The sequence below is a fragment of the Diuraphis noxia genome, unplaced genomic scaffold (genome assembly GCF_037042655.1).
Source record: "Diuraphis noxia isolate RWA-SAM2 unplaced genomic scaffold, SU_Dnox_SAM2 contig0001, whole genome shotgun sequence".
NCBI classification, from domain to species: domain Eukaryota; kingdom Metazoa; phylum Arthropoda; class Insecta; order Hemiptera; family Aphididae; genus Diuraphis; species Diuraphis noxia.
In genome coordinates, this window is record NW_028301711.1 from 51,177,317 (window position 1) to 51,194,113 (window position 16,797).

The following is a 16,797-nucleotide window of genomic DNA, read 5'->3' on the forward strand; positions in this document are numbered from 1 at the left end:
TGTATCATAAATATATATATGTAATAAAATAATAATCTAATTAATTTACGATATAATATAATACTAAATTGTAAATATAATGTATAACTGCTAATAATAATAATAATAATAATATGTAATTTTTAAATAAAGTATGAATTAAGTGTGTATGTATGTATGTATTTTTTAAATAAAGTTATTATGTATGGATATATGCACTAAAATAGTTTTGGTTTATTAGTTATCCGGTTAATCGGGACAGTCGGATAATGGGGACAAATAGGTCACCGCCCAATGTGTCCCAATTAAGCGGATTCTACTGTATTATTAAAAATTTTCAAATCTTAGATTTAAAAAGAAAATTTTTTTTGAATTTCTAGTTTGAAATAACTTGCGAATTTTCGTGATTTTCGTGATTTTTACATATGTTGTCAAAATTCAAACTTTGAATGCTTGTAAAAAAAAATTGTGACTGAATTTATTTTATTTTTCAACTTCTATAGTTAAAATGTGTTAGAAGCCTTGTATTAAATTTTCAAGCTTTTCTACCGAACAAATAAATTTTTATCGATATTTATAGAAAAAAAAACTAAAAAAGTTGAAAAATTAAAATGTTAGTAAACAGCTCAAAACAAATCTAAATATTTTGAAAATGTTATCAAATATATAATATGCCTATATAAACATTCAGTTAAAATTTCAAGTATCTGCGGTCATTTGTTTTAGAGTTACACCAAAATTTCATGTATCTATGGTCATTCGTTTTAAAGTTACATCAAAAACCAAAATCGATTTTGTCGAAAAATGAGTGTGCGTAAAATTTCCTGTTTTTACCTTAATTTTTGGTTTGTTTTTCTCGATTATTTAGAAAAGTATTAAGAATTTTTTACTTTTGACCCCCCAAAGTTCCAACTAGATTCACTTGAACGAGGTACTGAAGTCAAAAATCGAAGCATTTTTACTGCCCCAAAACATGACAGACACAAAAAGAAAAAAAATAAAGAAAAACACACATCATGGTAAAATCAATACATTCATCGCTCCGCTCAGAATCTAAAATCTGAATTGAATTAAAAAATATGTCTTACTTCATTAAAAAAACTACATTTTTTATTCTACTCAGCCCTTTTTTATTTAAATTTAAATTTTGAAGTAAACTTCATTATTTCATTAATATTCTTCATATAAACTTAGATTTTGTTTCTTCAATTGCTATGTTTTAATGAAATTATATTTTATAATTCACTTAGATATTTTTATTCAGATTAATTTTTTTTATCATTTGTAAAATACGCCAAAAATAATAATTATTAACATTATGAAGAGTTAAAACTAGTCGGGGTGAGTTATTGTTTCATATATATCTATATATATTCCCACTTTAAAAAGTTCATTAAAAATCATGGTTTTATTATTTTTTTTATTTTAGCTAAGGAATATCAGTAATTTCCTTTTTATTTAAAATTTTTTCGATATTCAGTTTTTAAACATTTTATCTGTAAAAAAAATTTTTTTTATCATCCCCCTCGGTTTATTTTTCGATTTCTAAGCTTTCTGGTGATTTACAAATTCAGGGAATGAATTTACAATTATTTACAATGGATTTATAATTGTTTAAAATTTGTTCGGAGGTGATAGATCAAAGTAGGGGGGCCAACTTTCATGTAACGCGCTTTCAATCACTTTACCAAATTGTTTATTATAAATGTATAAAAATAAATAACTCAGCTGACAATCAAGTACGGAGTACCCTTGGTTTTTCCGCGGCCGCCTCCGCCTCGTGCTATCTTAATTTATCTGATAACGACTGCACCTGCCACCTATATTATAATTGCTATATATTAGAGATGTTACGAACTGTTCGATTTTCGAACCGAACTCTACGTGTTTGGTTCGGTTCGAAATCCGAACTGGAAATTCCAAATAATCGAACCGAACCAAATATCTAATAGTTCCGTTCGATAATCGAACCAGAGAAATAAAATTAAAAGTCGATAGAGTAACGGCTAAAATTATAAATTATTATTAAATAATTAATAATTAATAGATTAATATATATTAGTTGTTTAATGTTTTAAATATTGACGTTTTTCGCTTATTCTTATCAGCTATCATCATATTAATAATTAAAAATTAAAAATCTCATGCATAATAATTATTAACTAGGTATTAAAGTATTTAAAGTATTTAAGTAAATAATAGTAAAATCTATATTCAATAATTCTGAGGTATGGTGGCTAAATGATAAATAAATAAATAAATAAATAAATAAATAAATAAATAAATAAATATTAAATAAAATAATATTATAGGGGTATAACATTGCTGACATAAAGTTGTGCTGTTGGCAGCAAAACTTTGAAAAAGCTCTACCTGCAAAAATAATGTCCAACAAATTTTCAGATTGGTCCAACAATGTCCAACAAATCACGCTTGACATTTTTTATAGGGGTGAAACTTTGCTGACATAAAGTTGTGCTGTTGGAAACACAACTTTGAAAAAGCTCTACCTGCGAAAATAATGTCCAACAAATTGTCAGATTGGTCCAAAAATGTCCAACAAATCACGCTTGACATTTTTTATAGGGGTGAAACTTTGCTGACATAAATGTGCTGCTGTAGTATATTTAGCAGCACAAAAGTGTCGAAAGCTCTACCTGCGAAAATAATGTCCAACAAATTCTGAGATTGATCCAACAATGTCCAACAAGTTGCCAACATATTTGTTGGATGTGTTTCATGAGTGTCTTGACAGACACTCAGAGTTGTGCTGCTAACTTTATGAGGGTTACTATTGGGTCACTTTAATCGCGAACCACAAAAAAGAACAATAATTTGGTTCCCTTTATAATAGCGGACAACAAGAAAAAGAACAATAGGGTAGAAGACACGTAAACATCAGTGGCGGCTCGTGAACCGTATGATGGGTGAGGCAGATATTTTCAAAATGTAAACACACCATAAGGCAATGGGAAATAATTTCCCAACCAAAAAATTAAAATCTTGAAGGTTCTGTTAAAATAATTCATCGGTAGAGTGCGTCAAAACAAATGTCAACATATCACTAAACACAGATAATTGTATATTATATTATATATATATATATATATAATTACTATTATTAAATCTCTATTTAGTATTTACTACACAATTTTATATTATTATTATTATTATTATTATTATTATTTTTTTTTTTTTTTTGGGGGGGGGGGGTTATATAAAAATGAGTTTTAAGTTAACTTTTAAAATAATTCAATTTAATATTTAATATTAACCTTTAAAAATATATAAATAATAAAGCATACTCAATATTATCTGAAATATCAGAATAAAGTCAACTTTAAAAAAAAAAAATACTTATTACATAAATTTAATTTACTAAAACAATAACAAAATTCATTTTTTATTATGTTTTATAAATTAAATCTATTCTTCTGTCTTTGAGTAATGCAAATTTGTCAATTATTATTTTTATTTATTACTCTACTAAACTATAGTACAAATTACAAGACACTAAACAGATAAGAACCGATATCTTTAGTTTGTGATAAAAGTATTATAGGAGGTATACACTTACACTAAACAACATTACGACAACCTACCAGTTCCTATTTCCATTAGTGGAAGTTACGTCACTTCGACAAATGACTAATGGATAATGTTGACAAACTCTGAGGCCCGAATCATTCTGCCTCATTTCATAATAAAATTCCGACTTCCCCCTCTACCATGATATATTTTATAATCGTCTGAGGCAAAATATTACTAGCTTCTCGGCACTCTTCGGCTTTCGTCGAGATCGTTCTATCGTTTCTATCGTTCTAACCTAACCTAACCTAACCTAACGAACATCTTTGTCGTGATTTTTGATAACAGTGACGAAGTATAAAGTACTATCATAATAATATTATACACGATAAAATACATTTTTTTTTGTCAGTCTAATAATATTATATAATAACATTAATAACAAAAAGATATTGTATTTTAAAATGTATAATGTCGATTGGAAATAACAATAATTATAGAATATGTCCCTCCTTTTTCTTCATAATACTTAGGTGAGGCTGAGCCTCACTTGCCTCCCTTGAGGAGCCGCCACTGGTAAACATGACAATGCCAATATATATTATAGGTATACACATATATAGCGAAAAATAAAAATGTTAACATCTAAATTCATACAAAAAATGTTTTTATTAATTAATGATCTTTTTATTATAAGTTATCGTTTGAAAATCAAAATTTAATAGTGCTTCAACGGTTTTGCCAATAAATATGATGGTGAACAAAATTAAAATGTTATACCTAGGTAAATTTAAAAAAAAAACAAATCTAAATGTTAAACAAAAAAAGTTAATATTTTTTAAAATAATTTGTACCCACAAATTTAACGGTACAATTACTCGGTAAATTACCAAAAAGTTTTTTTATGGAAAATCCACATCACTAATAGTTCCCGGTAAGGTTACCGTTCAAATCATTGATACATTATACAGTAATAACGCCGAATAAAAGTAAAGAAAAATTAAGTAGAAACTCCGAAATATGTATTCTAAAGCGATTAGTATTCCATTTTTTTAAACCTTGTTAGATAAGAACTTTTTGACATACTCTGAGAGGTTTTTTAAATTGTCTAATGGTTATAAATGTAGGGAAAATTAGCATATTAAATAAAATTATAGATCTAAATGTACTACATTTTCTTTTTCAACTTAATTATATTACTATAAATAATAAAATCTAAAAATTAATTAATTATACTAAGCTGTACCTAATAGTTAATAATTATAAATTGTATTCATGTTCAACAGAATTTTTGATCTACCTAGGTAGATGTCGATGTTCTATAATAATTACAATGTTTCATGTTAGAAAGTTGGAAGCAATGAGAAAGTATTATTCTGAAAAGGATTCATCTAACAATAATAAAAATTAATAATGAAGAACGAAAAACTCTAATTAAATGAATTATTTTTTAATCTAAAAATTAGAATCTTTTTATACTAAACAATTATTAATTTTAATTTTATTAATTTTTATACCAACCTATATGCATTGAATTGTTAATATAACTTTGTAAAGTTATAATCTATACAAGTTACTAGATGCCTTAGAACTTGAACTATAAAAAATGTTGTACAAGGAGTAAAATATTTGAACTCCAGCCTTAAAATTGTTCTCCTGGACAATTTCATATAAACGATTTAGAACATTTTCATTTTAAACCCACGAGTTGCAGTCAATTTAATTATTGTTTTATGAAGTATAGAATAAGTAAATTTGTTCAAAAAAAAAAATGGCATAAAATTCAACCCCCCTCCCCCATATCTGGGGTAAATCCATATTTTTTCCAAAAAAAGTTAAAGTTAAATTAAACACACACGCATATATATATATACACACATAGAAATATTATTGTTGATTTAACTTTTTACAATTTTGTTGACAGTGTAGTTGTTAATTATACAAATTTTGTAGTTTAATTAACACCAACAGGAGTATATTTAAACCATATGGTTTGACTATAATTAATATTAAAATAACAATGTACATATTATTATTTCAACTTATTAGTTATTAATATAGTTAATTTGAATATAATCTTGTTAAAATAAAACCTTTATATATTGGAAATAACACGAAATGTAATTACCTTAGCAATTATAATTTTTTTATTTTAAAACAGCTAATAAAACGTTGTTTTTAACTGCGATTTGATTTTAAATTGGCAATGCGCTGTTGAGTGTTGTTATTTCAACATTAATAGTGTTGTTTTAATCAGGAACTGATGTTATCAATGATTGTTTAATTATTGTGTTAATACCTATTTTTAGTAGAAAACCACAAAATCGGTACTAATATGTATACAAACTCTATGTGTCTATGTAATAGGTATTTGCCTATAATTATTAACATAATTATGTTGTACAATGTTTATAAAATAAAACTTACCTTATACCTACCTATATTATAATGTTATTGGAATTTTATTTAAACTATATACCTAGTCTGCAATACCATAATGCATCAAAAATAATTATATTTAAATAACATTACCTATTAAAATACCTACCTAGATAAAAAATAATGGTATGGACATAGGAAATTACATTGTGTATCAAGATGACAAGATGAATAAATTTAAACTTACCTAGCTAAAATGCAAATTGGCAAAAAGTACCTAGGTATAATAATAATATAGCATATTAAAATATATGGGTAGAATTATAAAAATATTCTCTTAAATACCATGGTTTTGTTTAGTTTTCTCATCTGGATAGGTAGGTAAGTAGTTAAAACAACCCAGTGGTAGCGAGATCGAATCCGTTATGATGATCGATGGTCGCAATTATAAAACCCCATGTATTTTGCATTTTTATTACAATTTATTTTCAAAATCAATTAATTAGACATTTACATAACATTAGGTTGGTGTTGTTTTAAAATGTTTGGCCATTTGTTAAAATAAAACATAGAACACCCAATACAACAACAAGCTTGTAGTTAATATAAAATGAGTTGGTGTAGATTTGACAACTAATATGATAGTAAATCCAACTACATAATATGCAATTTAATATAACCAATAATTTGTTGTTATTTTAACGTAATTTGGAACTTAAGAGGACCAATATAGCGGGATAATTTGAGAATTACAATGTTATCTTGACACCAAACCGACCTTAGTCGGAATATAACGTGCAAGTGTGTATGAGATTAACTCAAATTGGTGTTGAATCTACAAAAGTTTTCTATGTGTGTATTTATATATATATATATGTATAAATCGTAATTAAGTTTCAAATAAATTTGTAGAACCGTAAGTTTTTCTATGTTTATCAGTTGAAAATATTTAATTTCGTAAAAATTACAGGATTCATACTTCCTAAAAACTTAACCAGTCAACCATACTGTATTCACTTTACATTATTTATAGTATAGTTGTAGTGACATATTTTTCTAGTAGGTAGCGTTATAACAATATTTTAATTCAGTTTAAATATAATAGTATAATAAAATTAATAAGTCTAATATAGGTATATTTTATTATTGCATTTAAAGTGGCTGCGGTGGAAAGAGTGTCTCATATTGATGCCGTTTTCATCGATGGTATAATATAACATTATTCACGGCGAAGATGTGTAAGTTTAGCCTTTCGACGGACCAATATATTTAGTGCTGTCACAATAATGCAAGTTATACTTAATCAGTGGTGTAGTTATGTTTTTGTTTTGTGAGGGGATCTATTCCCACTACCACCACACATAACTACGCCACACTGTACATAATCTATATGATATATGTATATACAATGAAACCTCTCTAACGAACAACTCTACTTAGCGAAATCTACTCCCCCTTTAAATAGAATACGAAACTTCAGCTGCCTAGACTAACCAGTATTTGAGGTTTCACTGTATTTATAAAAATTAATCTAATATATTATTATACATAATTCGCAGCGATCGACTCTTGCAGTGTGTTTGTAGTTTCTCTGCTCTCCTATAGGTACTTCCGGTCGCCAGCGGTGGTTGTCGTGATGTTATTAAGCCGCGATGTACGTCAAGTGAAAAATACTGCACATGATGGTGATTATGTTCCCAATAGCCATGAACATGTGTATCTTTCGGAAAATCCGATGCATGATCATGTAATGCGGGCACTCAGTTAGTCGGCCCAGATCGCAGCGGCCCACTTCCTTGCCCAAGCCCACTGACTTCTCGATGGCTGTCTTAGTGGCGATAAGTCTCAACACCGTTGGCACCACGTACAGTCTGATCGTCAGTTCCAACAGAAAGCACGTACTCAATGCGAAAAACTGTAGTGCAGGGAAATACGTGAAAACGCCATTATTATTATTATTGTTCTAATTAATTATTCTAAGTATGTGACAGATGAAAAGACCTTTGATATACCTTTTTTTAACTCCATTAATTGTGAGCCACAGTTTATTTTTAAGCACGTGTAGTATTATTTGGGATATTTTCCCAAAATACAAGTCTAATATTATATCCGATCACAATTATAGGTAACTAATAACTATTATACTTATACTCGTACATTTAAGCTGGGGTGGACTGGCTATGTTTTGCCTGGGGTGCAAAATAAATTAAGGGCCTGTATTTTTTTTTCAAAGAGTCCAGATAATCAAATAAAAAAATAAATTATGAATAACATTTTATTTTTATTTTATAAAGAGCAGTTATTTTATTTTTATTGCGTAAACACGAGTGATATACGATGTAATATTTTAAATATTATAATAACAACAGTATTGTCAATTTCAATTATAATTTATCTTTATATCCTACATTACCTACAATAAGTGTTAAATTAAAAAGGATCCGACAGTGGTTATCGGTAGATTGGATCATACATACGAATGGGGAACCGGGGTACTACATGGTGTATAGTACTCTGGCCCAGTCCACCCATGCATTTATGTCCGTTTATGTGATTGTGAATATTTTACTTATAACACGATTGTAAACGAATTTTGCTTATCAATGAATTTATTTGTTTTAGCCGAAAACCGATCGATTTTTTAATGTTTTAATTAGGCTACATTGCCAAATTTATAATTTCAAAATATATTTCATTTTATATATTAATAATACAATGTTTCATTATAACTACGTTACGGGATAAAATAAAATGATACAAAATAATAGGTTATGTTTAAAATATTGATTGATTAAAAAACAATTTGATATAAATACTAATTAAACTATAAAATAATGTTGAATAACTACTAATAATTAGTATTAAGCAAGTAAATAAAACAAAATTAAAATAGTTTTTGAAATTTTTTTTTATTTAATTTTTTTCCTTGGTAAGAATTTCAATTTTTTTGTAAATATAAAATTAGATTCTTATGGATTTTATAAATATTGTAACTTTTTATGTTGATTAATTTTAGATTTATCTTTTTTGGCCATAGGATTATGTACGAGTAGGTACATCATTTTTAATAGAATTTTTTATTGTTAAAGTTTGTTCCTGTGTTTGTTTTAAAACTGAAATCACTAGGTGTGTTGGTGGATGGAGGTAATAAAATTGAAATCCTGTGAAAGCTGTCTGTCTCATTAGTAGTTTTAAAAAATAATTATAAAACTTAGAAATATTATATTTACTGGTAAAATTTCAGAATTGAGAAAGAATTTATATAAATAATATAAAATCTTTTTATTATATAAATATGTTGACTAGGTATCACTGAATCTGGCAATGCCATCGCCACACGGAAAAAGCAGGCAAAAAGACTCACAATCGTGATGCAGGAAAAGATCTGTTCGCAATCGTTTATCACTCGTATGTTACGCGCACGTTTTCAGTTTACATACGCCTTTTAGTATATTGAAGCCGTTGAGGGAAATACATCATCGTCGGAGTGGCGCGTATGAATTTAGCTAATGTGATTGAAAATAGGCGTATGATATGCGTCCATATGAAACAGGCTGTCAATATTGTTAAACAAAAGAAGAATACTACAAATCTACAAGAACAATTTTATATTTTTGCTAAATTAATAATCACGAGACTTAGGTATTTAGGTATATTAAAAAACTATAGGAACTTTCTAAGGAAATTATTTTCAGTTATTGAGTTACGGCCTCGTTATAACGGGTGCAGTCGATTTGGATAAAAATTGACCCAAAACAATAGCAATATGTATTACTATAACAAATATTATTTATTAATAATACGTAAAGAAACATGGCTGGATGTGTATAATTTATCTGCCAACAATTTTAATTTTAATTATGGGATTTATGAAAAACATAAAATAATTAAAATTGAATGTATATTTACAAAAAAATAAAAATAAATAAATAATACAAAAATCTAGATCTAGCACTATAAAACTAAATTTCTATAATATTTAAACAATTGCAGTATAAAGTATTATACTTGAAACTCCAGTTATACATACATAGCACTTCTTTATACTTTAAGTACTCTACTATTTTAATCTATATTCTGTATAATAATTAGCAATTAATAACCAATCCCTGGATTTATGAATAATGAATAATGGGAAATGAAAATTAATATGAACTTTATCAACAGTTGACTAAACACCCTTTATCAAGCAGATAGAGATAAACTACTATACCGAGGTTATATGTATTTTTCAGTATTACTATTATTATTATATTTATGAATTGAGTATACCTGCGGAAACGTATGTTGGTCCCACACATTCGTGGTGACATGTATTTTTCCGAACTGTACCAGGGTGATAGCGCTAAGTACACTGTTGATCGAAAAATATTTTGGAAATAGGATCTTTTGGACATCGCCAAAAGCGTGCCTGGACAAGTTGAAATACAAGCTCAGTCCTGTGGAAACGAAAACATATTAATAAATATTTTACTACGACTCTCCAAGTATATGTATATATATATATATATATATATATATTTATATATATATAAATATAGAGAGAGTAGGTACTCATATGTCTATGGACTATCTATATATTAAAATACTTGCAACTTGCGATCTATTTTATTTACCGGAAACGATTGTCATCCAAAATTGAGAACCTAAATGCATACTAAACGATGCCAGATAGATAAAGTGTACGATATACCGTGGTTTCACTTTTACACCATTAAAATTGGCATTCGACGTTGTCTCCAGGTCACTGGGTAGCATCGACACGGTAACCAAAACGACGGCCAAGGCCATTATGATGTGGGCTGACTGTGCTAAGGATAACACTCTGAGGGATAAAAAACAAATTATTATTTATTATTAACCATGGCATAATAATATGTAAAATGTAAATGATTATAATGTGGTGTACAAGATTTTTTATCGCAAATATATGTTTACATTTTACATACAAAAAATAATTAATTATTGATTAAGATATTATTAACTATTATAGCCATAACGTCATAATATATTATAATGTATTTTATTTTTTTTTTCGCTTGCCATTATGCAAAATCTTGCTTATTGAACTGACTTAACGTAAAATTACACTAGGAACGACGTGTGTTTAAGTTCTATTTACGATCATTATTTAAGTACTTAGATATCTGTTTATTTTTTATCAATATTATCATATACGGGTAGGTATAACACTAGGTACCTACACTAAAATATTTTTAGGAGACTTATTTAAGTCAACCTTCTCGTGATATTTGCTGGTTAACACGATGGTATAAAATCGATATTGATTATACACCAAACGTGTTATTTTTCTAAAAATGTGGTTTACTCAAACAGTACCTATATTAATTTGTACCCAAACGTGTTACGATCCTATCCATATTTTTTTAACGAGATAGTTTGCGTTTCAATTTAACATACCAGCTATACATGTAATATTGTAATATGCTACATAAAGTTTTTAAGTCAATTTTTTTTATAAATCGTAAAAAAGTCTTAAAGAATATAGGTATATAAACAACTTTATTTCTATAATTATATAAATATATCGAGCTACTCATTCTATGAGTTGCCTTACGACACAGTTTATCGATCAATACAATTGTACATAGTTTATGGAATAAAATAAAGTGTAGATGTATAAAGATAAAATAAAATAAAAAAAAGATAATAATCAAATTAATAGATAAACAAAGAGATAATACAAAATTATCACTATATTGTAGTAGTTATTAGTTACGATAAGGCACTGAAGAGGTCTTTACAGGGCGCTAGTTACGAGCTTAAATAATAATTGATTATATGCAATGTGTTTTGCAAATTGCAATAAGGACAGATATATTTTTTTGAGATCACTTCGTTGCAAACCGTGGTTCTTGAAGAAGTCCTGCAGAAATTTCGATGCGATTCCGCGTGCGTCGAATAGAATAGATTTTTTTTTGGAATAATTGAATAATTTGAAGCAAATTATACATATAATATTATTAGTTAAATATATAAAAATGTATACCTCGAAAGTGGGTTAATTTCACTTCAAATCTCACATCCACTCTCGTGGTGATGCTTTAAAATGTACCACAGTTCGCAAACACTTTTTAAAAATAACTATTTTTGGAATTGAATAAATCACTTTTTAAGGGAACTATAGAGGCTTAACATTTGTAGTTTGTACCTGACATGCTTTATAATTAAAACAGTGCTTAGAAGTGTGTCTAAGTTTTTAAAATTATTGAAATAATGTAATTACATCATACTGTAAAGGGTATTTTACAGTTTAATATTTATTCAAAATTAAATGTGGGAATTATCTTTTTAATGGTATTATCATAACAATTGAAAGCTTCTATTTTTGTAACACTAATTTTTACCTCATTGTATAAATTACAAAATTGTATAATTATTTTAATTTTATAATATATTTATATATAATGGTAGTTATGTGACACAAATTAGTAAACAAGTTATTTATACAAATTATAATTTAAAGTTAACATATTGTTTGGTCACATGGCTAATTGTCTTCTGAGTCATTTGATGTAATATTTGAGTTTAATTAAAATACCTTATCTAACCTACCTTAATTACATATATTTTAAATGTTGAATAATATATAAAATTCTAAACAGTCTTCGATTGAAAAAAAACATAATAGAAACAGGCAGACAGATTCTATCACTACTCTATCCTAACATCATAAATAAGTTTCCATACGGTATAATATTATCTATGCATATAAATTAATGTTTCTTTTTATTAATTTATTAATTATGATTTTCAGTAATGTATTTCATTTTGCCATTTAGGTTAATATAGCTATTCTATACCTATAAATGTATAATTGAATAACAGCTATTATATTAAATAGAGGCAAACTGTATAAATTGATTGGAGTTTATGTAAAAAAAAACATACCTAAGGTTTGATCAAAACCACAAAGGTTTTTTTATTAAAAAAATTAAATTAAATTATGTATCATACAAAGTCCGTTTTCTATGATCAGGCCTACGTTTTAAAACACCAGAATAAAAATCACCGAATAAAAATCGAAGCCTAATTAGTTATTATTATCCGTTATACTATTACTAATTTAGGTTTAATTTATCCCCCCACACAACAATGAGTATAGGATCCAACACCCTGCAGCGATAGCGATGATGGTTGCGTTTTAGAGCCCATACAAAATTATTTTACTGCCATCGCTGCAGTGTGTGGTGGCCTTAGTATTTCATATTTTTATATGTATTATTAATTATTACATTATAATAATTTGATGCTCACTTGTAGATCAGCGATACATTCAGACTTCTGAATATCAGCGCACACTTGTTGAGTGTGATCCTAGTAACGGCGGTCTGCGCATTACCGGTTGATGGTACTACAGCAGTCTTCGTGGTTTGCCATTCCTCGTCCATGGACTCATGAGTGGTTGCGTCGGTCACGGGTATCTTGAAAAAGTGATGTGGATGACGACCGTATCTGTGTTTTGGCGTTTGACTAACCGTTTTACTCATTTTTGCCGTAATCGTAAATATTAAATTGTACAGGGGTTGATGGCGAGAGAGACAAATGTAGCGTGAAAAAGAAAGAGAGGAAGAGAGACTTAGAAACGTAAAGAATAAGATCTATGTTGTCTTCGGATAATCGTTTTCGGAGAACGGTGATGCAGTAGGTAACCTGGATATAAATGAGTAGACAGTGTTTGCGTACGTGCGTATCAAACGTGGACGTTGTTGGAAGTGAAAACTGGCAGTGAAAAAGATCATATACAACACATTAACCAGTCTGTAGTGGTACGGTGGGGGTGGCGGTGGCGAATTGGCCTACGTGACTAACGCACAGGCGACGTTTACACCGAAACACTATTTTGCTCATTATTGTCAACAATAATATAATCGATCATTATATAGGTACATTATATTGAAGTGGATTCCGAGCGCCCGGCGCCCTCTGAGAACGCGTTTCTGGCCAATGTAGACGCTCTGTTGGACATTTTTTTTTTGTGTGGGCTTGGTATTGTATAGCCGATATATCAAAACAGCATCAATACAATTACATAGTACCAACTTCCATCGATTTTATTAAATAATATTATACGTATATGCGATACCTAACTTGATTCGATCATTGTTTTATTTTATTATTCTGACAGTGGCGCCGAACCCGATGTGCTGGTGGGGTGACCGACCTACTCCTAAAAGTGAGTGGGTGGGTCGTAGATGGTTAGTGTAGCCGTGGCCGGGGGTAGGATATGATTGTGATGTATAAAAATAATTCTTATAAAGATAAATAAAATATAAATATTCCCGAATATAAATACTTATGCGAATACGCGATTTAACCGGGTGTCACTGGGTGGGGTACTGGGGTTAGTATTAATTTTTGTACTTTGCCTGAACTTTAAAAATTTATTTCGGTGCTACTGATTATTCCCATATTATAACATAAAAATAATATAATTGTACATACTATTTTACGGTAGGTTAAACGCTGCTAGCCTAGACGTACAGATGATAATGGGTGCGTAATGATTTTAAATTGTTTTTTCCTGAACAAGATTAGTTATAAAGTTTTGGAATATATTAATATTCTGAATGAAACGAACATACAATATTACTACAATATAGTTTCCTATGTTTATATTTTATAATTTTATTATTAGGTATTATAATTTAATATCATTGCATACATAAGTATGGGTGGCAAATAATATTTGTAAAATTGCGATTAGATACGTCAAAAAGATCATTGTACTTTTAATTTGTTGCGTTGCCGAGTGATCTTTTTTTTAGACGGTAACCTGTATTTTTATAAACCCTCGTCAGTGGATCATAAGTATGGGAGAAAATACCAACGGACAGCCGTCGAACATTGAACCGTTGATTCAAATCAGACCGCGGTCGAGTAGGTAGTGGGGCTCTGCGTTAACGCCCCTCCAAACCCTCTGACAACGTAGTGACCAGTCTTAATAGGTTGCACTGTACGATCTATCAGCCCTACGATTTGATCGCAGCAATGAATGCGAGAAACCCGTGATTCTAATGTTATAGTTACGATGCAGCCACAGGTAGTGTATTTAATAGAGAGGGGGGGGGGAGGATATAAAATGTTAAAAGTTTGAATCCACATCCTAAATTGTTATAAATTTAACTTATAAACATTATTAACTAAAAATATGCTTGAAAAATTGTAGTAACAATAATATACAAGTTCATAATATATTATAATATTAGAGTTTTAATTTTCTATTTTTCCTATAATAAGCTTGGTTTAGCGTGCGTTACTTCTAAAACAGAATAGACAATGACTCAAGATTTCGTTTCAAAAGTAAAAAGTCAAACGATTACAGATATTCTATGACACAGTTTTTAGCCAGAAATTCAGAAACTTCGCTTTTATTGGTGAAAGACAAGTATAAAAGACTCGATATCCGCGGTCGTGGTCTCACACGTTGCTAAGTGAGCTTTTTCTAAAATAATTACTTACTAACATATTATGTTATTACCTGAATCCTATATAGTAAAATAATATAGTAATTATGGATAATACTCCCAATGTACAAATCCATTAATTCTCAAACAGTTTCAGTTTTTGACAAAATAAATATAAATTCCTTAATATTGTCCATATGAGTACTTAGAATTGTGTCAAAATAGGTTAGTAATATGATGGTATTTTTTTTTCACAAAAGTAATTTATAAAATTGGAGTAGTATAAAAGAACATAGGTTACAAAAATTATAAATTTTAAAAATGTGTTGATTAGTTGTGCTATTAAGAAGACAGGTAATAACTATTAATTATTAAAATTATAATTTTTGTACCAATATGGCTAAATTTGTGGTACATACTATTATAATATTGCATAAAATAATATATTTAGGATAGTCTGTGTCAAATTTTTCAGAAAGTTCATTAGGTATTGTTCATTATTTTTGCAATTATTGAAGTCATTCTTCGTATCAATAGATGTATTCCAAAACTACAAAATGGGTTTTTATTAAAGGGTTTTGTTATAGTAAAATGTGTAAATGTCCAGTATACACGTTATTGACAGGATGAACGCAGGGGGGGAGGGGTTTGAACACCCCCCGAAATAGTAGGTACAAAAAATAAATTATCTGACCTACAAATGTATTAGTGTATTACTAATAACATTTCAAAAAAATTAAAATAAATTATTAGTGATTAAAAAGTTTCCCTTTTCCCGTGGTTTGTAAATTAATGGATACAGTAAAATCACCAATAAAATGTATGATAATGCAGTTTCGAAGTGAGTATGACAGTATGTTATAACTTATTAATAACTGATCGACATCGAAGGTCGCCAATCCGATGATGTACGTAATGTAGACGGACAACTAGTGTAATTGCCGTCTACCGGAAATTCCTACAACTAACCTACACTAACCTACAAATTTAAATAATTAGTAATTAATTATTATCTATGATATTATATTATCATGTAATATGTATATTATATATGTATTATGTATTTATGTATATATAAAATAAAATATAGAAAAGTGTAATACAGACATACAGTATGAATAATATGATATTTATGATATTTATGATATTTATACCTTCTTTAAATGTTTTCACCACCCCCCCCCCTCCCCCCCCCCCGAGAAATTTTTTCCTGCGTTCGCCCTGGTTATTGAGAATCGAATTTTACTTACACCTTGAAACCGATATCAAACCAAAAAAAAGAATATTAAGTACTCAAACCTATAATCATTATAGTGATATTTTTTCTTTCAGTTCAACCATTCAGTTGAAGATTAAATGGTAATATTAACTAATTATGTCTAAAAGCAACACCTGCATATTTTATTTAACGATAATAGGAAAGTAATCGGTTTACTTCTAACGTTGGATTCCGAGCATAGTCAATGGTCAATAAATTACCAAT

General features: G+C 28.5%; 1 protein-coding gene across 1 annotated transcript; it reads right to left on the reverse strand.

Moving 5' to 3' along the window:
* Window positions 1–7,528: 7,528 nt before the first annotated feature.
* LOC107171367 (transmembrane protein 205-like) lies at window positions 7,529–13,582 on the reverse strand. The gene is made up of 4 exons (XM_015521606.2): window positions 13,165–13,582; window positions 10,503–10,711; window positions 10,159–10,325; window positions 7,529–7,801 (listed from the first exon to the last, which is right to left on the reverse strand). The coding sequence occupies exons 1-4, from the start codon at window positions 13,395–13,397 to the stop codon at window positions 7,529–7,531; spliced, it is 882 nt and encodes a 293-aa protein (XP_015377092.1). The 5' UTR covers window positions 13,398–13,582.
* Between the last annotated feature and the right edge of the window lie 3,215 nt (window positions 13,583–16,797).

Coding starts and splice junctions, on each gene's coding strand:
- LOC107171367 (XM_015521606.2), bottom strand. CDS start 13,397: ATGAGTAAAACGGTTAGTCAAACGCCAAAACACAGATACGGTCGTCAT. Junction 10,712..13,164: donor AATGTATCGCTGATCTACAA/GTGAGCATCAAA, acceptor TTTATCCCTCAG/AGTGTTATCCTTAGCACAGT. Junction 10,326..10,502: donor TTGGATGACAATCGTTTCCG/GTAAATAAAATA, acceptor TCGTTTCCACAG/GACTGAGCTTGTATTTCAAC.